Source organism: Heteronotia binoei, chromosome 10, assembly GCF_032191835.1.
Source record: "Heteronotia binoei isolate CCM8104 ecotype False Entrance Well chromosome 10, APGP_CSIRO_Hbin_v1, whole genome shotgun sequence".
Taxonomy (NCBI): domain Eukaryota; kingdom Metazoa; phylum Chordata; class Lepidosauria; order Squamata; family Gekkonidae; genus Heteronotia; species Heteronotia binoei.
In genome coordinates this window covers 19880246-19903196 of record NC_083232.1, presented here as the reverse complement: position 1 = coordinate 19903196, position 22951 = coordinate 19880246, and the positions used below count along the sequence as shown (strand labels likewise).

Below are 22951 nucleotides of genomic sequence, written 5' to 3'. Positions count from 1 at the left end.
GATTTAGTTCCATGGTCCATCTTGCAGCCTTCAGTTCCTTAATATATAATAAATACTGAAAATCAGTCTGTGTTTTGTGTGTGGTATGACAAAACAGGCAGAATATATGTAGTGGTTTAGTTATTTTCATTATGGTGTATATAGGCAGGGTTATGGACTTGTCAATGGTTCTGGAATGTAAAGGTTAACTTTAATGTTAAAGTGCAATGGTGGGGGGAAATTACTAAGGTTAAAAAAAGCCTTTGTGTGGGTGAGGACAAGGAGAGGGTGCTGAGGTTCTGCAGAATATCACAATAATAAAGATTCTTTAACCAAATATGGGTTGGGAACCAAAGGTATATGTGGTATTTTGCTTTAAAGAACGGACACAGTGAATAGGGAAATGGAAGCCCTTTATCCACCTCAAAATAGTTGTCAGGATAATTATTCTATATTTGGGTAATCAATTTTGTGTCTACTTTTGTGACCTTCCTGTTGAATAATACGAGGAATTCTAAATATTTTTATCAATGCGTAAAGCGCCATCAGTCACAGATTTTAGGCAACGCCTAAGAACACGATTAAATAAAGAGGTACACAAAGCACTGAGGTGAACTTTGTCCACCAGAGGGTAGTCCTTCTGAAGCAATCCATCTTTATGTCAGCAAATTGCTTACTAATGTGTTGACTTATAAGTAAAATGAAAAGGCTGGAATTTACAACGTATCAATGAATCGGCCGATAAGCTTTTACTGGTTTAATATCCTCCTCGCTCTGCTGCCTGGAGCCACATCAGGTTAGCAACAGAATGTTTGCCCATCTCTATGTGATAAAGTCAAATGGCTAAACAAACTGCCCGGACCATTATGCTGTTTGGTGAGATTTAAATTAAAAACTTTGGGAAGAAGTCACGTGGGGAGGAAGGAAGGGTGCAAGAGCAAACTGTGCTGTTTTACAAATAATGCATCTAGTGTCCTAACAATGGTTTGAATTTTTAGCTAGACTGGAGATAATATGATGCATTTGGAAAGGTTTAATTACAGCAATAAAAGGCCCTACCTCAATTAGATGACATATACAAGCATAGTTTATAGATAAGGATCAAAGAGACTCACTACCAAAGACAGTGAATTGTAGGTAGCACTTCACTTTCTGTATACACTGGTGTTAAAAATTAGCATAGCTTGGTTGCAGTAACCTTTCTGAGTCTCTTTGATCACGCTTAGTAAGATCTTGAATGGATTAATGTAAAAGGCTACTGTACTGTCAGCAAAATGGAGTATTTTATTTAGAAGCGACATTTCAAATACATGACTGAACTTTGTGGGATTTTTCTTACAAAAAGGATTTATATGTTCCTGCCAAAGGAAGCAGATAGATTTTAATACAGTTTACTCAGCCACCACTTTGTAGCTTCTTTTAACTGCAGTGGTTCACTAGCAGTTTGGGAAGCAAGAAGATAAAAAAGCTTTCCATTTTATAAGTTTCTTTAAGCATCTAAAACAAATGTTTGATAAGTAACTGTCCAAATGCCTTTAGGAAACTGATAAAGAAGCCATCTCCAATGTGTTGCTTGTGTGCATCATGGTACCCATCAATACATTTCCTAGCAACCACTTCCTTTCAAGTTGGCTTCAACAAGTATGACAAGAGGTACAATCATGGTCAGCCGGCACGGCTGACTGTGCTACACTGGGGCACTTCAGGATGGGTCTATGGTTGGGCAATCTGCCCCTCACTGGCATCCCAACTCCTTCTGAACTGAAGGACCTGACACATGGCGCCTTGATACACCACAGTACCCAAGGCTAAGTCTCTTTATCTAAGCAACGTGTTGGCCTGACATACACAAACTACAGTGTACTGCAATGGAATTTTTTTCTGGAGCCTGGTGTGATTGGCTGACTTTGGAGAAGGAAAAAAGTGGTGAACAACAAAGAGAGGGAAACACTGTTGCTTGCTGCAGTGTTTCTTATTTTGCAAGGGAAATGCACCATGATAGCCATTTTGTGATTAGTCCAGCCCCTTTGGCAACCATTTTGTAATGATGCCCAATTCACATACTTCCAAAATTGCCTGCAAAAAGTAGCTCTGCTGTGTGACTGAGAGAACCTGGCAAAGCAAGCTCTCCCTTTCCCCTCTGAGAGCTAGTTTGGTGTAGTGGTTAAGTGTGAGGACTGTTATCTGGGAGAATGACCATTGGTTCTTATTGTGAGGGGTCCTTCTCCTCGGAGAGCCAGTTTGGTGTAGTGGTTAAGTATGCGGACTCTTATCTGGGAGAACCGGGTTTGATTCCCCACTCCTCCACATGCACCTGCTGAAATGGCCTTGGGTCAGCCATAGCTCTGGCAAAGGTTGTCCTTGAAAGGGCAGCTGCTGTGAGAGCCCTCTCCAGCCCCACCCACCTCACAGGGTGTCTGTTGTGGGGAAGGAAGGTAAAGGAGATTGTGAGCCGCTCTGAGACTCTTCGGAGTAGAGGGCGGAATATAAATCCAATATCATCTTCTTCTTCTTGAGGTCAGGAAGACATCTCTGTGGGCAATTTCTTCGCTCTATAAGGGAGGCAGGAAAACTTTTTCCTCTTCCTGTTGGCGCCTTTGGCATGACTCTTGCCCTCAGTTCTTGGACTCCAAAAGCAGTGTTGAATAGCTAGTAACTGTATAACTTTAAAACACTAACAACAACATTATAAACAGTAAGGAACTGCAAGACTCAGAAAATATAGGTCAGCTGAATGAGAAGAAAAGATAGCAACAGTTTAGAGTAGTGACAGAAAATACGATGATGGAAGGGCCAAGTTGTCTTCCTGACCTCAGAGGAGAAGGACCCCTCAAGGTAAGAACCAATGGTTCTCCCTCTGAGGCAGAAGACATCTCTGTGGGACATCCCAGAGCAGTGTCCTTTAGATGGGTGGGATATCATCATCCGACGCTGTCACTATGTGTTTCAAAATTTTTCTTCCAAATGCTGCGTCAGATGAAGCTAGAGTTCAACTTGTAATGATGAAGAAATGTATAGATAGACGACCACGTTGCCGCTCTGCAAACCTCGTCCATGGATGCTCGATTAAGGAAGGCTGCATTGGTAGGCGCACTGCGAAGGGAATGAGCCGTGATGTCCTTGGGAATTTCAAGTCCTGAAGCTTTGTAGGCCTCTACAATGCACGCTTTAATATTGGAACTGATTGAAGCCTTAGACGTTCTTTCCCCCACTCTGGGAGAAGAAATGTTGATAAACATGAATTCAGTCTTCCTGACTGACTCTGTACGTGCTATGTATATCTTTAAGGCCCGTCTAATATATGCCACATGAACTCCTTAGGATGTTTGGGTTGTGGACAAAAGGATGGAAGGTTGATCTCCTGGAACAACGATGAAATCTTGGGTATGAAGGTGGGATCAGTCCTGAGGACCACCTTGTCCCTATAAAAATGCACAGATTGGAGTTTATTGAGAGAGCACTGATCTCTGACACCCTTCTAGCCGAAGTCACGGCTACTAGAAACAAAGTCTTCATCTGAAGCCATTTGAAGTTGACCTCCCGGAGAGGCTCAAATGGAGACTTTGTAAGTGCAGACAATACAGCATTGAGTTTCCATGTAGGAAAGCGGTGAAGTTGTGGTGGAGTCTTGAGCGCCGCAGCCTGCAAGAGGAGCTGGATATGTGGATGTTTGGTTAACTTGTAACCCCCTATGTGTGGAAAGACAGTAGAAAGTGCTGCTGTCTGTCTACGTAATGTAGGCACCTTGAGTCCAGACTGCAATCCGTTTTGTAGAAAGGAAAGAACCATGGATACTGACGGTTCCAAAGGGTTGAGCTTCTTGCGTCTGGACCAGTGAACAAAAACCTTCCAGGTTGTGTTGTAAATGTGAACCATTAAAGGACGTCTAGAAGAAAGCAAAGCGTCTAACACCTCAGAGAAGTAGCCTAGCTGAGACAGATTTTTCCGCTCAATTTCCACGCAGTCAAGCATAGCCAGTGTGGATGAGGGTGTCAAACTGGACCTTGCCTGAGCATGTCTGGCGATACCGGAAGTTGTAGGGGTTGCCCGACTGCTAGTTTCATCAGTGCTGAGAACCAAGGCCGACGTGCCCAATGAGGTGCAACTAGAATCACTTTGGCTCTGAGTATGCGTCGTAAAGTTTTGGAGATAAGAGGAAACGGTGGAAACCTGAGACCATGGAGACGCCAGGGCATCGGTAGCTTCTGCCGCTGGATGGTAAAACCTCGTGAAGAACCGAGGTAATTGATGGTTCTGGTTGGATGTGAAGAGATCCACTACTGGTGAGTCAAAGTGTCTGCAAATGAGCTGGAACAGATCTGGGTGGAGAGGCCATTCCCCTTAGTTGATCTGTTCCCTGCTTAACCAGTCCGCCTGGGTGTTGGATAGACCCCTGATACGTTCTGCACAAATGGAAAATAAATTATTTTGAGACCATGATAGGATTGTCATGGCTTCCTGATGTAACGCACAATATCTTCTTCGTGGTCTCTGTGCAGTCCCACACATGGGTCTTGCCTCAGGCAACAGATCCATACCTCGGAGCTCCAATAGCTCGCCTATAGCGCTTTTGGCGCACTCCCCTCCCGCCCTGGGGAGCAGGCAGCGACTGCGCATGCCTGGAGCGGGGGGGGGGAGCGCCCATTCCACTCAGTTTCTTCCCTACCGCCGCCCGGACAACACCTACCTCGCTGCGTTTCCTCCTTAGTTCGTTCTCTTCTCTCCTCATCTGGTATCGTATTCCCTTCTTTTACCTCATATTTCTTCTTGTTTCGTCCTTATTTCAACTATATTTCGTCCCTATAAAATTTTAAAAAAACAAAACCCTCTCTGCGCTGTCTTTCCCGCTTTTTTCCCTCCCCTCCCTCCCTTGTCCGGAGTGCATGGAAGGGAAGGTTAAGTTCAAAAAGTGCAGAAGTTGTGGGGCGAAAATCCCCACTTCTGACAGCCACAGCTACTGCTTATTTTGCCTTGGCGAAACTCATTGAGTGGACTCCTGCCCTCACTGTGCTAATTTTGGCAAGCAGGCCCGTAAAAACCACGCAGCAAGGCTTCAGAGCTTTCTCCTAGAACGGTCCTTGAGGGCTATGCCCACGTCGGGCTCGCCGCCTCCCCCACCACGAGCAGGAGATTCGGCTTCTTCGGACGCGCTTCTCTCTCTGAAACAGAAGCAGCACAAGTCCGCTAAGAAACCCTCGAAGCACGCCGAACCTGGCCATAAGTCTTCAAAGAAATCGCGTCATTCCAATTCGTCGCATCCGGCGCCTAAAAAATCGCGTCATTCCGACTCCACAGATTCGGCGCCGAAAACGTCTCACCATTCCGAATCGGCTGATTCGGCCCCGAGGAAATCCCTCGACTTGCACTCGGCTTCCAAGAAGGCTCGAGACTCCGCCTCAAATCTGAAAACAATGGACCCCAATGCTACTTCTTCAGCCCTGCTACTCGTCCCGCCCGAACTGTCGGCGCCATCCGACGTGATCGCCGACATGCCCCAGCTAACGCCGAATCCATCCACAGCAGTGGAAGTTATTCCAATTCGATCTCGCTCACCTTCGGTCCGCAGCGTGGTCCCTTCCGAATTTCTCGAACCAGACATATCTACGGACCCTACTCAACTATATTCGAAGTCAAGGTCCTCTCTGCGACCCGCATCCTTCCGTGACATTGCTATTTCTCCTTTGTTCAGTGAGTCAGCAACTCAGGTGCCTTCACATCGAGTCCGCTCACGTTCGCCTCCTAAAACTTCGCAGCGAATCCGATCCCGTTCACCGATGCATCCTTCCTCTCTTCGAGCCCACTCTCGCTCTCCACGTAGGCGCTACGATTCCGGCTCTTCTGCCTATTATGAGCCCCAGGATGACTATGCTCGTCCACACCACGAATATTCATCCCTTTCCCGGTCTCCTTCACCGAGACGCCGCCGCTATCACCGTCTCTCCCGTTCGCCCTCTGTAGAGCGAACATACCACTCCCGGTACCAGGGCTCTGCACCGCATTCGGGCCGTGACGTTCTCACTCCTCGCATACGCTATATCGACTCTCCTCGACCTCGCGACTATGACAGGCTTCGAGAGCCTGTTCGACTCCGAGAGCCTCTTCGACTCCGAGACCCCGAAATCTCTCCACCTCGGCATATGGAGTCCTTTCGGTTTCAAGAACACCCTCGATATCGGGATGTGGAAAAACCCCATGCCTCCGCATCGGTGTCGACTGTCCCTGCAGTTATTGCTACTCCACCCAGACCGTCTAGGGCAAGGATGCTCAAACCTCCAAGCATCACACTTCCACTTCGGAACCGGTTGTACCACCTCACTCTCCTTCCAGGGAGGACTCCCACTCCGACAGAGAAACCTCAGCATCGTCGGATTCGGAGGACCACCCTGCCTCTCTAGCTTCAGAATCGACGCCCCAACTACGCCTTTCACCGTCGAATGCCTCTAAAGCCTACTTAAACCTCATCACTACCATGGCTGAGACTCTAAAGATTGCCTTGCCTTCCGACTCGCCTAAAGTCTCTGACATCGTACACGACCTAGTACTAGCGGACTTCCCACCAGGGTCGCTCCTACCAATGCTACCTGTGCATCTTGAGGGCTTGCGAGAGGCATGGGACAAACCAGCCTCTGTCCCTCCCACTTCCAAACGGTTTGACTCTCTCTATCGAGTTCATGCTCCTGATGCTAAGTTCCTGGCTTCACACCCTGCACCCAACTCCATCATTGTGCACTCCGCCATTAAAGCTAAGCCGTCTAGACACCCTACACCACCGGATCGAGAGGGTAGAAAATTGGACACCCTGGCAAGGAAAATATTCACCTTGGCGTCTACCAACTCCAAACTCAACAATTACTTGGCCTACTTTTCCGCCTACGTCTTCAATCTGGCAAATCAGTTTACGCCTCTCATCCCATCCCTTCCTGATGCTTCCCAAAGAGTGGCGTCTGATCTAGTAGCAGAATTGTCTAGAGTGTCAAAACAGCAGATAAATTCTATACGCCATGCTGTTTCATGCTCATCAAGAGTTTTTGCCTCCTCTGTTGCCTTACGCAGGCATGCCTGGCTGAGCTCTACTAACTTACAACCAGACATAAAGCAAAAAATCGAAGACCTCCCTTTCGACGGCCTTGGTCTCTTCCACGCATCCACGGATTAGGTTTTAACCTCGGTGGATGATGGCCGCAAACGTGCCAAGCGCTTGGGAGTTTCCCAACCTTCCTCCCAACAATTTAACCGTGGAAAACCCTGGAGACCATCATTCCAGAAACGCCAACGGTCACCTAAACAGAATGAATACTGGAAGAGGAGGCCTGCACAACAAAAACCTCAGTTCCAACAGAGGTCTAGGTCTCAACAGGCCAAGAAAGCTTCCCTTCCCACTAAACAGTCTCTTTGACTCCCTTCAGACTCCATCGACCACCCGACTTTCCCCTTTCCTTCCGGTTTGGAACTCGATCACAACCGACTCCTGGGTGCTAACCATCGTGCGTCTAGGTTACGCAATCGAGTTCATTTCTCCACCTCACCACCACTACTTCACAGCTACCCCCCCTTCTTCACTCCTCCATCAGGAAATTCTGGACTTGCTCCAGAAAAATGCCATAGAACCTGTTCCTCCTCAACATCGAGGGACGGGCTTCTACTCGAGATACTTCCTGGTGCCCAAGAGGGATGGAGGCAAGCGTCCTATCCTAGATCTTCGGAGGCTGAACAAACACATCGAATACAGGAAATTCAGAATGATATCGCTGCAATCCATCCTGCCTCTGATTCCCAAGAATTCTTGGATGGCTTCCCTAGATCTCCAGGACGCTTACTTCCATGTGACAATCCGACCTCAGCATCGGAAGTATCTTCGATTCGCCATGGGCCAACATCATTTCCAGTACATATCCCTGCCGTTCGGACTCTCCACTGCACCCAGGGTGTTCACCAAGTGCATGGCAGTGGTGGCAGCTGCCCTCCGCATCCGGAGCATACCAGTCTTTCCATACATCGACGACTGGCTCCTCATTGCACCAACTCAGCACCAACTGGAGATGAATCTCCACACGACTCTTTCTCTCCTAACCTCTCTGGGCCTGCGTGTGAACACCACCAAATCACACCTCACACGCACCCAAGACTTGCAATTCATAGAGGCCCGTCTACGCAGCTCTCTTCATGGTGCTTTCCTTCCGGAGGACCGAGCGCTGACCATCATCACTCTTGCCAAATTAGTTCAGCGAGAGCCGCTTCAATCTGCCTTCACCATCCAACGTCTTCTGGGCCTTATGGCAGCCACTACATCAGTTCTTCGCTTTGCCAGGCTCCGGATGAGACAACTGCAGCTCTGGTATGTGCGTGCCTTCCATCCTCACGTGCAACAGCAGCGTACCTTGCTCACCGTTCCCCAGAGAGCACTTCTTTCTCTCACCTGGTGGACTGTACCCGACAACCTTCTCGCAGGCATGCCGTTCCTACCGACTCCTCCAACGGCTACTGTGACAACAGATGCCTCCAAGTGGGGATGGGGAGCCCACTTAGACGGCAAGACTGTCAGGGGGCTTTGGACTCCCTCAGAGAGGGCCATGCACATAAACTGCTTAGAACTGATTGCTGTGCACAGGGCCCTACAATCGTTCCTCCCACTCATCAAGGGTCGGCACGTTCAGATCTCCACAGACAATATGGCAACAGTCTTCTACATAAACAAACAGGGAGGCACCAGATCCCTCCGGCTGTGCCGTATAGCTATACTGCTCTGGGAATGGTGTGTCAAACACAACATCTATATGACTGCCATTCACCTCCCAGGTGTGGAGAATGTTCTGGCCGACTCTCTCAGCAGGGTTCGGATAGACGACCACGAATGGTCCATCAATCTGACCTACCTTCGTCGCATCTTTCGGTGCTTCGGAACACCCAAGGTGGACGTCTTTGCCTCCAGGGACAATGCCAAATGTCCCCAATTCTATACCAGGAGAGGCAACGACGCCTTTCTACAGGTTTGGAGAGGCTCCCTTCACTACCTCTTCCCTCCAACCCCCCTGCTGACACGGGTGCTGATGAAGATCACACGAGACGGCACGGACTGTATCCTCATTGCTCCATGGTGGCCACGGCAACCGTGGTTCACGAGGCTCCTACAGATGTCCTGTCATACTTACCGTCGCCTTCCTCTTATGGGCGATCTCTTATCTCAAGCCAACGGCCAGATACTGCATCACAACCCTCAGGTTCTGGCCCTGACAGCCTGGAGAATCCGCCCTCCTTCCTCTCTACTGAAGTAGCCAACATCATCCTTAACGCGAGAAAGCCTTCTACCAGACTTTCGTACCAACGTAAATGGAAGCGCTTCTGTTAATTCGCGACCTCCAATCATCTGCGAGCAGAATCAGCGCCTCTAAATCTGATCCTTGATTACCTACTGTCCCTACAGAGATCAGGACTCTGCTATTCCTCCTTAAAAGTTCACCTCTCTGCCATTTCCACATTTCATGACCCCGTTGACGGCAAGACGGTGTTTTCTCATGGTCTCTCCAAATCCTTTCTCAAGGGCATGCTGCACCTTCACCCACCTGTTAAACCATTCGTTCCGGCTTGGAGTTTATCCCTAGTTCTTTCCTGCTTAATGAAAACTCCCTTTGAACCCATGGCTACCATAGATTTCAACCTTCTATCTTGGAAGACAGCATTATTAGTTGCCCTTACCTCAGGGAAGCGCGCAAGTGACTTATGTGCCTTCCGCTATGACTCCCCCTACACCATTTTCCATAAGGACAAGGTTGTTCTGCGACCAGACCCTGCATTCCTCCCTAAAGTCGTCTCCCAGTTCCACTTATCGACATCGGCTTCTTTACCTACGTTCTTCTCCAACCCAACTGACCCAGGACAAAGAGCCCTGCATTCCTTGGATGTCAGAAGGGCTTTATCTTTCTATCTTGCTCGTAGACAACCTTTCCGTAAGGACCCTAATCTGTTTGTGGCCTACGGTAAACCTCATAAAGGACACAAAATTTCTACCCAGAGACTATCTAAATGGGTAGTTACTGCCATCAGGTTGTGCTACGAACTGGCTAAGCAGCCTCTACCCGAAGGCCTTAAGGCCCACTCTACCAGAGCGGTCTCGACGTCTTCGGCTTTTCTACAGGGCGTCTCCCTAGAGGACATCTGTGCTGCTGCATCGTGGTCCTCTCCTTCCACGTTAGTCTACCATTATGCCTTGGACGTTCGTGCGAGACGAGATGCCTCCTTCGGCCAAGCGGTCCTCAGATCCATCTTCCATTGAAGCCATGGGTGAGTGTATCCACTTCCATCCATATCCTATATGGTGTGATGTGTTTTATTGTGTGACTAACTCTTCTTTTTTACCAGCACCCTCCTCCAGGACATTCAGCTGGCTAGTCATCCATGTGTGGGACTGCACAGAGACCACAAAGAAGATAAACAGGTTGCTTACCTGTAACTGATGATCTTCGAGTGGTCATCTGTGCAGTCACACACGCCCACCCAGCCTTCCCCACTGCTGGCCTCTTGTGAGTGTTGCTTAACCTTGTATTATGTCAGTGCCAGTGGCGGCTGGAAGAAACTGAGTGGAATGGGCGCTCCCCCCCCCTGCTCCAGGCATGCGCAGTCGCTGCCTGCTCCCCAGGGCGGGAGGGGAGTGCGCCAAAAGCGCTATAGGCGAGCTATTGGAGCTCCGAGGTATGGATCCGTTGCCTGCGGCAAGACCCATGTGTGTGACTGCACAGATGACCACTCGAAGATCATCAGTTAGAGGTAAGCAACCTGTTTATCTCTATCCCCCCCTGTTTGTTGATATGTGTTTTTGCTGCTATATTGTCTGTTTAGATGAACACGTGTTGTGAAGACACCCTGGAATGAAAAGTCATCAGCGCAAGTCTGATAGTACACAGTTCCAAAACACTGATTGGAAGAGAATGCTCTTGGGAAGACCATACTCCCTGTGCTGGAACCTCTTCCAGGATGGCCCCCCATCTGCGCAGACTGTGAATATCTCCTGTGAATATCTCCTGAACTGATGGAGTATAGAAGACTTTGCCCTGGAGTAGATTGTTCGAAATCATCCACCAACGTAGACTGTGCTTGACCTTAGTTGGAACTAATAACGACAGCTGTTTCCGCTCCATGATGGCAATCTGGTATGGACGTAGAAAGGTCTGTAATTTCCTGGAATGGAAATGTGCCCACTTTACAGTGTCTAGGCAAGAAATCAGAAGACCTTGAAGCCTGGCCAGGGATGAAAGTGAGGCATGTGCACTCTGAATTACTAATGTAGCTGCTTCCTGAACCTTCTTGACGTTGTCTGGTGGAAGAAAAAGGGAACTGCTGGTTGAATCTATGATGGCTCCTAGATGTTCTAACCTCTGCAATGGTACAAGCAAACTCTTGGCCATGTTCACCAGGAAACCGTAGTCCTGAAGACATTGAAGTGTTGACTGGGTGTCCAGGATTGATTTGGAAAGAATGGATGATCTGACCAGCAGATCGTCGAGATAAGGATGAACATGAATGCCCTGTTTCCTCAAGTAAATGACAGGGTTTATGAGAATCTTGGAAAAAACCCTGGGGGCTGTTGACAAGCCAAAGGGAAGAGCCCTGTACTGGAAATGTCTCTTGCCTACCGTAAATCGTAGAAATCTCCAATGTGCTAGATGGATCGGGATATGTATGTAGGCCTCTGTCAAGTTGATTGACATAATAAAATCCCCTGGCTGAAGAGTCTCCGTTATGGCCCACAGAGTTTCCATGCGGAAGTGACATAATTTGACGAATCTGTTTAGAAATTTGAGGTCCAAGATGGATCTCCAGTCCCCATTCTTTTTGGGAACCACAAACAGGATTGAGTAGACCCTGTGACCTCTTTCGCAGTGGGGAATTGGTTCTATAGCACGAATGTCTATGAGATGTTGAATAGCTTGATTGATTATGCTGCGTTTGTGAGGATTCTTGGCCAGAGAGGATTGAATGAATCTCTCGGGTGGAAGTCTGTGAAACTCGATGCTGTACCTCTCTGCTACTATGTCTAAGGACCAAGAGTCTGTGTAAAATGTCTGCCAAGTTGGGTAGAAATGAGACAGACGTGCCCCTACTGGGAGCAGTGTGTAGTCAGTCCTGTTTGGGTTTGTTGTCACGATCGGTGTGGTCAAACTTGTTGAAGCATTGCTTATTGAATCTTGGGCCCAAGGTGTTCTTCCTGAAGTTCTTAGAGGACTCCCAAGTGTTCTTATTTTTGTGCTCGGATCGAAAGCATGACAAGGAGTGTTGAGTACGAAAGGACTGATTGCCAGTCTTATCTGTACGCTTGATGCTTCTCGACATGGCCTTCTTTTTGTCCCGTGTTTTGACCAAAATCTTGTCTAAGGCTTCACCAAACAGGCAATCCCCATGGAATGGGTAGCCGGAGAGTAGCGACTTGGACAACAGGTCTGCCAGCCAGGCTCTAAGCCAAAGAAGCCTTCTGGTTACAGTATGTGAAGCCATTGCCTTGGAGGCAAAAGTCAAAATGTCTAATGTCGCATCAGCTGAAAATGAAGCTGCCTTGAGTATACAGGTGGCCCTATCTAACATGCGACAATTATTTTCGGGAAACATCTGCATTAAACGATGGACCCAGATGATAGATGCTCTAGACGAGATGGAAGCCGTAGCTGCAGCTCTGACTATCATGGCGATGGCTTCTTAAAGTCTTTTTAAGGCTATTTCCACCTTCTTGCCCAGGGCATCACACATGTTGCGTGACTGTCTTCAGATAACAGGCCCGGAGACTGAAGGGCTATGACAGGAGCATCCACTGGAGATACCTGTAACAACTCATTAGCATACTGAGGTAAAGCATAGAGTTTTTTAACTAAAGTAAATTCCTTATTTACAGATGGCTTGTCCCATTCTATCCTGAGTTGCCTTTCAAAATATTCTGGAAATGGGAAAACCTTTTCCACTAGCACATTAGGTGGAAAAAATTCAGAATTCCCTGTGAATTTTGACTTAAATTTATGTTTAGCCTTCTTAGAATCCTCTTTCTCATCCGAGGGGGATTCATGAGTTTCTAAGACAGCTATGGCCTTTGACAATAAGAAATGGTAATCTTCAGGATTAAAAAAATTATTGGATTGTTCTGGAATTTTGACACCTTCAGACTCTTCATCTCTCAATCTCCTCACGCCCCTCCCTATCAGAGTCTGAGGAGCCAAACTCATCCCCAGACTCCCTAGTTCTCTTGTTGCTGGTAACAATCTTTCTGGCAGCTTTGGTGGGCCATGAGAGATTAGGGTGCTTAGAAATTAAAGGTGCATGCTGAGAGCCCTGCACATTGAAGCCCAGAGTGGAGTAAAAAACAGCAAATTGATCCTGCATGGTCTGTCTTAGTTCAGACATGAGCCTGGACGCCAGACTGGTTTCCCCATAGTTGGGTACATTACCGCAACCTGCCTGGTCTCTGCTGCTGCCGTGGTCTTGAATCAATCGTCTGGTTCCTCTCTCACACTCGCTGGGCATGGAAAGGCTATAGGAACTACGCTCCGCACCCCCAAGATGGCCGCCGGCAGCCCTGAGTCACCCTGAAGGGCCGGGAAGATCTTCTGTGGTGCGACAGCATTTTACAGCGTGATCGGGGTTCGCCACCGCCGCTGCCAGTGGAGCGGATGGCACAATCCTACCGCGAAGGTTGTTCGGCCCCATCCAAAAAAGTCACTGTGGCCACCGATGCAGTGCCCGCCTTCATCTCCTCCTCCGAAGAAAAATTGTCGGAGTGCTCCTGCGCCAGTATTAAAGGAGCATGAAAAAGGCGAGAGCACTCAAAAGGCAAACTCTGGCTCCTCAGAAGAGGAAGGAAAGAAGGAGGGAGAATAAACTAAGTATTAAGAGGAAAATTAACAAGAAATGTGAAGAAATAGAAGTTAGGAAGAGAAAAGAAAAAAATAGGCAGAACAGAGCCTATAGAATCAGCTACTGCTCCCTCTGAGGCAGGAACAGAACTGAGGGCAAGGGTCATACCGAAGATGCCAACAGGAAGAAGAAAAAGTTTTCCTGCCTCCCTGATAGAGCGAAGGAATTACTCACAAAGATGTCTTCTGCCTCAGAGGGAAAACCAGGTTTGATTTCCCACTCCTCCACTTGCACCTGCTGGAATGGCCTTGGGTTAGCCATAGCTACTGCAGGAGTTGTCCTTGAAAGGGCAGCTTCTGGGAGAGCCCTCTCAGCCCCACCCACCTCACAGGGTGTCTGTTGTGGGGAGAGAAGATATAGAAGATTGTAAGCCGCTCTGAGTCTCTGATTCAGGGAGAAGGGCAGGGTATAAATCTGCAATTTTTCTTCTTCTTCTTCCTCCCCAAGGGAGAAGCCTCAGCCAATGCAGAAAATAGGAGTTTTGTTCTGTAGCTCCTGTACAACTGAGCAAGTCTTGCAAAGCAAGAAGTGATGCAGAAGGAAGCAAGAGAGGGGGAAGGAAGCAAATGACAGCCTGTTGCTAGGGAGCCCGATAGCCCTCCGGGGGCCTGATTTGCCCCTGGGCCACATGTTTGACACCCCTGCTATAGAAGATATGCTCTTCTTTTTGAAAGAGAAACAATACAGCTTTTCATTTAGCAGTCCTTGAATAGAATGGCATATAAATAGGTTTGTTCTCATCCATCCATTCACCAAAAAATCATGTATTAGAACGAGACTGCATAACATTGGGCTACTGGGCAGATTGGAATAGAAAAATCCAACTGCTTGGCTTTTTTAACCTGCAAAGAAACACAAGGTGAGGAAATGGAAAAAGGGGAGAGCAGTGATGGGGGGCAGATTTGTGATGGTCCAGATAGAAGGTAGAAATGCAAAAAACGAAGAGTGGTTAATAAAGGAGTTCAGAGAGACCTGTGGCTGTACAAAGGGCTTAGTCAAAAATAAATGCTCTTCTACTGTTAGCATATAAATATTAGCATATAACTGTTGCACCTTCTTGGTATCAATGACCCTCTGAGTGATTTTCAGTTGTGCAGCCTGCGTTAGAAACAAGGAAATTTATTTTTAAAAAGTGAAAACTGCTCTCCCCATTCCTAACATTCTATTTTTTTACTCTGTGTGGCCTGAACATTCTCTGAACATAAGAGGCCTGAACATTCTTTGCCCCACCTACAAAACTGCTTGTGCAGGACTTGTATTGCCACCCTGGATCGTGGCCAGGTATGTAATAGCTTTAACTCAACAACCTTTCTGTATTCAACAAATCTTCAGTTCCTCAGCCAACTTGTACATGCTTCCTTTTAGGATAAAGACTGATCCCTGATTAACATGTTACAATTCTTGATGTGATAAAGTCACCTTGAGGTGGTTTTACACCCTATCAGTTCTGTTAGGTAAATACCTTGTTTGCATGTGCCCTCACATGGTGAGAGTTGGTATTTACTGCGGCTGAGCAAAGCACTCATGGGCCCTTTTAACTATGCTCTAATTGGTGAAGGAATCACGTATTATTTATTATTTTAGTATATTTCTATTCCGCCGATTCCCCGTAGGGCTCAGGGCAGAGCACAACATATAATAAAACAATAAAATACAATAAAAACATTTTATGAACAGACAACTCAACAGCACTCAGAAAATTTCCATATCATCACAAGCTGTCTCACATCATGACAAGATGTTATCCCATAAGAAGAAGATGAAGAAGATAGAAGATATTGGATTTATATCCCGCCCTCCACTCCAAAGAGTCTCAGAGTGGCTCACAATCTCCTTTACCTTCCTCCCCCACAACAGACACCCTGTGAGGTGGGTGGGGCTGGAGAGGGCTCTCACAGCAGCTTCCCTTTCAAGGACAACCTCTGCCAGAGCTATGGCTGACCCAAGGCCATTCCAGCAGGTGCAAGTGGAGGAGTGGGGAATCAAACCCGGTTTTCCCAGATAAGAGTCCGCACACTTAACCACTACACCAAACTGGCTCTCTAAGATGGAAGATTTATTCCATTTTATAGCACAGATGACAATGCCAACAGGGGAGGCCAACCAGATCAAGAAATAGATGCCCGCAGCCTCAACTAAGTATTAGTTGTAACTACTACAGCAAAGTCCTCATGGTAATTCTAGCACGTCAAAAAAGTAATATGAATCAAATATGAGAGGTGAAAATAAGAGTTTAGATTAGAAGACACATTCAACAATAGTGATGGATTCTGTTCATGGTTTCTCCCACCCCGCATTTTAATGTTGCCTATTTTGTGTCTCTTGTGCTGTAATTTGAACATTGTCATTAAAACATTTTGTGCTATTGGCAGCCTTGTACACATGGAATGGCTACCCTACAAAAGTTATTTTAAATCTCTCCTCCTAGAAGAATCTCAGGTGCAGTGGACTACACAAATAGTGGATTTCCTATCACAAATCAAATGGTTCAAACTTAAAGCTGAAACACTTAAAAATATTACACAAGTTCTCCTACTGGATGCTACCAAAGACAAATTAAAAAAAAAACCCTTCAGCCCGAGGTTTGACTTCTATTTTGTCATAAACGGAAGAGAGGGACTGTATTTATTTATTTATTTATTTTCCAATTTAAATTTTATTAAAATTTTTCCATAAAAACATAAAAATAACAATAACATACATACAGCCAATCCAACCAAGTTAGGCAGAATACATACAGGGACTGTATTTATAATGCACCATATAAAGATACAAAGGTTCCTATTATAATCAGAAAGACGTCCTTTATTTTGGATAATTAGCTGATCTTTGACTGACTTTTATAACACCATAAACATTTCAAAGAGGTAGAAGAGGTAGATACAATGAACTGGGCTGGCCCTGTCACTAGGCAAACTAGGCAACCGGTAACATTATCAGGGCCAGGCGGGAGGGAGGGTGCCAGAAGTTAGCCTTGCCTAGGGTGCCAGACAGTCTAGGGCTGGCGCTGACAAGGGTCAGAAGCAAGAGCTAAAACATGTCCCACATACCTTTTCTTCAAAGAATTTTTTTCGTAATTTGGGATCTTTTGGAGGCACTGTTTTTCTCAGGTTCTTATACCATTTTCTAACAATGTACCCTCTCCAGTGAGCTTGAATTCTGAAAGACAAAATGTTATAGATTGTTTATGGGTTCAAACAACTGCAGTAAAATCTAGAACAGCTAGTAGCACCCTAGAGACCAACACAAAAATGATTTTACTGTATATCTTGTTTTAAAATTTTATGTTTGTTTTTAACTGTTGGGAGCCGCCCTGAGCCAGTTAGGGGAGGACGGGATATAAATTTGATAAAATAAAGTATATATTTTTTGTAAAATCAAGGAATATGGGTTTCAGGTGGAGGCTTTAAATTTGTTCTTGTGGAGGCTCCTACCTATAATAATTTATTCTTTATGCTCTGCCTTTCACCCCTGTGAGGACTCAAAGCAGGTTACATCAGCACCTTCTCCCACTTTTTATCCTTTTATCAACCAAGGGTGTTTGACTGACTCAAGGTCATATAGCAAAAATTTGCTTGACATTGTTGTGATTCAAACATGAGGTCTCCCAAATTTAACCACTACACTCTACTGCCCCAAATTTAATCACTACACCCTACAGCTATGCTGGACAGTGGTCTGTTTCCTTGGGTGGTGGCTACTTTAAAAGGACATCTCACCCTTGAGATGGATGCCTAAGACCCACAGTGTTAAGCAGATGTAAGGTTGAAACTCTGATTTCAGAATTTGTTGGCACAAGCCTTTTCATGTTCTTTCTTTACTCGGATATGACAAGTTTTGTTACAGTTTCAAAAGTCAGTCCTAGTCTGACTGTCCTCGGTGTTTTCCACATGAGCACTGAATTGTATGGTTTCCCCACTGCTGTCGTGGTTGCTGATGAAATGCAGTGGCAATGCGTGTTCCACATGGCTAGTTCCCTGCCCCAGGCCCCGCCTCACTACTGAGGATTTTACAACTTTTTGAAAGACCAGAAATTTCATATTGTTATACTGATATACCATTGTACCAATATGCATAACAGGCTGATCTTTGACTTACTTTTATAATGCCATAAACATTTCAAAGAGGAAGAAGAGGTAGATACGATGAACAGGGCTGGCCCTGTCACTAGGCAAACTAGGCAATCGGAAATGTTATCAGTGGTGGTGGGTGTGTGTGTTCCCTAACACTGAAATCTCAGATTTCATTTAAAAAATTAACTCTGTAGCTCCTTAGATTAGTTAGTTTACTTCATTTGATTTCTATCCCACTCCATTTCCTGCAAGCAGGACTCAGGTGGTGAACGACATATAATATACATAACATAATAAAAAAATACATAATCGTAAAATACATACAGTGCTATTAAATTGGATGATGTTATATGTCTGTCCCCCAGTTAGCTGAAGTGAGTGGCATACAATCCATATTCCTTTAATGGCAGAGTTTTAAACAGAGGAGAGTAGTATATGGGGAGAGTGAAACCTGGGAGGCCACTGATCTCTCTAGCTGTCACTGTTTTCCCCTTTTTATCTCCACTATGGAAGGGACCAGAGACTTAAATGAAATCTGTGAATTCAGAGACAATGTCACACTTGCTGTTACAATGGTATATCAGTGTAACAACATGAAAGCACTGATTTTTTAAAAAAAATGGTGGGGAGGATATGGTTTCTACAGGGGCAGTGTTAGGGAAAATGGCTGTCATGTGGGTGGAAAAACAGGTTACTCACCTGTAATTGATGATCTTCGAGTGGTCATCTGTGCAGTCACACACATGGGTTTTCCTATCAGGACGAACCCTACCTCGGAGATTTTAAATAGCTAGCCTAGGCGTTATTTTTGGCGCGCACTCCCTCCCGCTCTGGGGAGCAGGCATCCACTGCGCATGCCTGTAGCGCGAGGGAGGCGCCCAACCCACTCAGTTTCTTTCCCCGCCGCTGACATAATAGGAGCGCGGATATATAAGACAAGTAGCCAGCAGCGGGGACGGCTGGGCGGGCGTGTGTGACTGCACAGATGACCACTCGAAGATCATCAATTACAGGTGAGTAACCTGTTTATCTTCTTCGTGGTCTCTGTGCAGTCCCACACATGGGTGACTGATAAGCTGATCTGCAAGGCGGTGGGTGCTGGCACTAGAGTTGGAGGAAAAAATAGTGCAAAGGTTAGTGCAACATAGGCAGCACACTATAGGCTATAAGGTAAGTAACTACTCACCAAGCCCGGACCAGCTTCTTAGTCAAAGATGGAGCGAAGAACTGCCTGTCCAAAGGATGCATCCCGCCTAGCACGAACGTCCAAAGCGTAGTGCGTGGCGAAGGTCGAGGAGGAAGACCAAGCGGCAGCAGCGCAAATGTCCTCCATGGATACACCCCTGGCAAGGGCAGATGACGTTGACAAAGCTCTTGTAGAATGAGCTCTTATGGCAGATGGAACTGGTTGCTTCGCGAGCTTGTAGCACAGCTCTATAGCAGCAACCAACCACTTTGATAGTCTCTGCGTAGATATCTTTTTTCCCTTATGACGGCGGCCGTAGGCCACGAAAAGTCTGGAGTCTGTGCGGAACGATGCAGTTCGATCTATATAGTAGGCGAGTGCTCTTCTCACGTCTAGACAGTGTAGAGCTTCTTGGCCCTTATCCGTAGGCCGTTGGAAAAAGGCAGGTAAGGTAGTGGTTCTATGCAGATGGAATGCGGAGACCACCTTCGGTAAGAAAGCGGGATCTGGCCGTAACACCACCTTATCATGGTGAAACATGGTGTAAGGCGAGTCCGCTCTGAACGCGCAGAGATCACTTGCTCTTTTAGCAGAGGTGAGTGCAACTAAAAGAGCCGTTTTCCATGAGAGGAGGTGAAGTGGTATCGTAGCCATAGGTTCAAAAGGTGGTTTTACTAGTTGGCTAAGCACTAGTGACAAACTCCAGCTAGGATACATTTGCCGTAGTGGTGGGTGCAAATGTAAGATTCCCTTTAAGAAGGATTTCGCAGCAGGGTGTGAGAAGACAGTTCGACCCTGTACATGCGGGTGAAAAGCTGAGATTGCTGCCAGGTGCACCTTCAGAGAGGAGTACGTAAGGCCCTTTTCTGACAAATGCAGTGTATATGCTAAGATTTGAGGCATGGAAGCCGAGGAGGGTCTGAAATTATGCTTGGTAGCGTAGATGGAAAACCTTTTCCATTTCATGGAATATGACTTCCTTGTTGACGGTTTCCTTGCATTAAGGAGAACGTGTCTTACTCCTTCAGGAAAGTCTGAGAACATATCCTCCAGGCCGTCAGGCGAAGTCTGTTCGGGTCGTGGTGCAGAACCCTGCCGTTCTGTTGGGACAGGAGGTTGTGTGCCAGAGGGAAGTGATGGTAAGTGCTTTCTGACAGGAGGAGAAGGGTTGTGAACCATGGCTGACGTGGCCACCATGGCGTCACGAGAATGCAATCTGTGTTGTCCAGTTGAATTTTCTGTATGCACCGTGTTATTAACGGAAAGGGAGGGAAGAGGAAGTGTAGTGGACCGGTCCACGTCTGTATGAAGGCATCCCCTGCAGACTGTTGTGAGGGCGGACCTCTCATAAAAAAGATCGCACACTGTGCATTGTCTGGTGCAGCAAACGCATCTATTGACGGAGTTCCGAATTTCCGGAATACTGGCAGAAGGTATGACCGGTGGAGTGACCACTCGTGGTCGTTGATGGAATATCTGCTCAGTCTGTCCGCTTGAACATTCTGTATGCCAGGAAGATGTACCGCAGTGAGGTGAATCTGATGGGCAATACTCCAATGCCACAGGTGCATTGCTCTTTTGCAAAGGCGGGTGGATGCTGTCCCTCCTTGCCTGTTTATATAAAAAACCGTCGCCACATTGTCTGAGGCGATCTGTACGTGTAGGCCTTGAAGAGATGGAAGGAACGATTTTAACGCTCTGTGAACAGCTAGAAGCTCTAAGCAATTGATGTGGAGCGACTGTTCGTACGGTGTCCATTGCCCCTGGACCGTGAGTACGTCGAGATGAGCTCCCCAGCCCCATCTCGAGGCGTCTGTTGTAACCACTGCTGATGGACTTGGCCGTAAAAAGGGCATTCCCGCAAGCAGGTGAGCTCGAACTGTCCACCATTCGAGCGAAGGGAGGATGTGGCTCGGAACAGTGAGGACCGTTCCTTGAGATTGGTGTTGGGGTCGAAACGCGCGGACGAACCAGATTTGTAGGGTTCGCATGCGTAGTCTTGCGTGTGTCAGAACTGCCGTTGTGGCTGCCATAAGTCCTAACATGCGCTGAATGTTGAAGGCCGCTTGTTTGGGTTGTTGCATTATTTGTGTGGCCAGCGTCTGAATGGAGGATATCCTGTCCACAGGAAGATACGCCTTGTGGTCCGTGGTGCACAAACGAGCCCCAATAAACTGAATGTCTTGAGTTGGGGTAAGGTGTGACTTTTGATGATTGACCTGGAGGCCCAGGTTTGCTAGGAGCGCAAGTGTGATGGAAATGTCCTTCATCAACTGTGTCCTTGAAGCTCCCACAAGGAGCCAATCGTCTATGTATGGGTAGGTTGCAACGCCGCGTTGCCTGAGGTACGCTGCAATAACCGCCATACATTTTGTGAATGTCCGTGGTGCCGTGGAAAGTCCGAAGGGCAGAGCTCGGAACTGGTAGTGGTTGTTGCCAACGGCGAAACGCAGAAACTTCCTGTGGCATTGGTGTATTGTCAGGTGGAAGTATGCGTCCTGTAAATCTACCAGTGCCATCCAGGAGTTTCTGGGGATTAATGGCAGAATCGATTGTAAGGTGATCATTCTGAATTTTCTGTGGCGGATGAATTTGTTTAGGGCTCTTAGATCCAGAATCGGGCGCTGTCCCCCATCCCTTTTCGGGACTAGAAAGTACCTGGAATAAAAACCTGTCCGATGATACTGGACTGGGACAGGCTCTATAGCCGCTTTGGCTGTTAAGGTGTCTATTTCTTCCTGAAGGGAAGGTGATGGGGGAGTGGAAACAAAATGATGTCTTTTTGGTGGTGCTTGGAACTCTATGGAGTAGCCCCTCAAAATAATGTTCAGAACCCATTTGTCTGTGGTTATTTGTTGCCAATTGTCGAGAAATGGAAGAAGCCTGGAGACGTGCTGAAGTGGTAGAGGTAGAAAGTCAAAGAGACTGCTTCGATGAAGATGCAGCCTTTTTAGGTGGTTGTGGTCTCTGCTGTCTCTGGTTAAAGGATTGCTTTGGAGGAGGAGCTTTACGTTTCCAGTATTCAGATTGTCGAGGGGATCTGGAACGTTTGAAGGGGGTTGGTTTCCATGATCTGGGCTTATAGCTCTGTTGTTGTTGCTGCTGTTGGGCTACCCCCAATCTTTTCGCTCGTTTGCGGCTGTCATCCACGGTGGACAGTATATCGTCCGTTGTGGCATTAAAGAGACCTTGGCCATCGAAGGGAAGGTCTTCTATCTTGAATTTTAGATCAGGCTGCAACGAAGAGGATCGAAGCCAAGCATGTCGTCTTAGGGCAATGGAGGCGGCCATCGCCTTGGAAGTGCACCCCACAGAGTGACGGATGGTGTTTATCTGTTGCTTTGAAATCCTGTTGAGCTCCTGAAGTAGCTTGCAGGCTTGTTTCTGGGAGGGCTCAGGCAGGGCAGAGACTAGCGTATTCAGTTGGGAGGAGATATTGTGGGAATACGCGGCGAAGTATGCTAGGTAATTGTTGATCTTGGCAGTTGCCGTCGAGATTGAATACATTTTCCTTCCAAGAGTATCTAACTTCCTGCCTTCCTTCTCAGGGGGTACCGGGTGGCGGGTCTGTTTGGTTTTAGAAGATGAATGCACTATCAGAGAATTCGGTGCTGGATGGCTAAATAAAAATTTCGAATCCGGTGCTTGGATCCTATAAAGGGATTCGATTCGTTTTGAAGTCGGGGGAATGGAGGCTGGGTTGTCCCAAGCTTCTTTGATGGCTTCTAGGTGTACCGGCAGCATCGGCAGAAAGGAACCAGCAGGTAAATCTGAGTGCACCAGGTCGTGTACCACGTCTGTCACCTTGGGTGCATCCGAAGTA

At 47.0% G+C, this 22951-nt stretch overlaps 1 protein-coding gene across 4 annotated transcripts in view; it reads right to left on the bottom strand.

The window, feature by feature from the left end:
* RNF32 (ring finger protein 32) overlaps positions 1–22951 on the bottom strand; it is a 40928-nt gene that overhangs the window by 3039 nt on the left and 14938 nt on the right. For all 4 annotated transcript variants that reach the window (XM_060247914.1, XM_060247913.1, XM_060247916.1 and 1 more), the window contains one exon: positions 16920–17028. In XM_060247914.1, coding sequence (XP_060103897.1) covers positions 16920–17028 — 109 coding nt within the window. The remainder of the gene's footprint in view (positions 1–16919; positions 17029–22951) is intronic.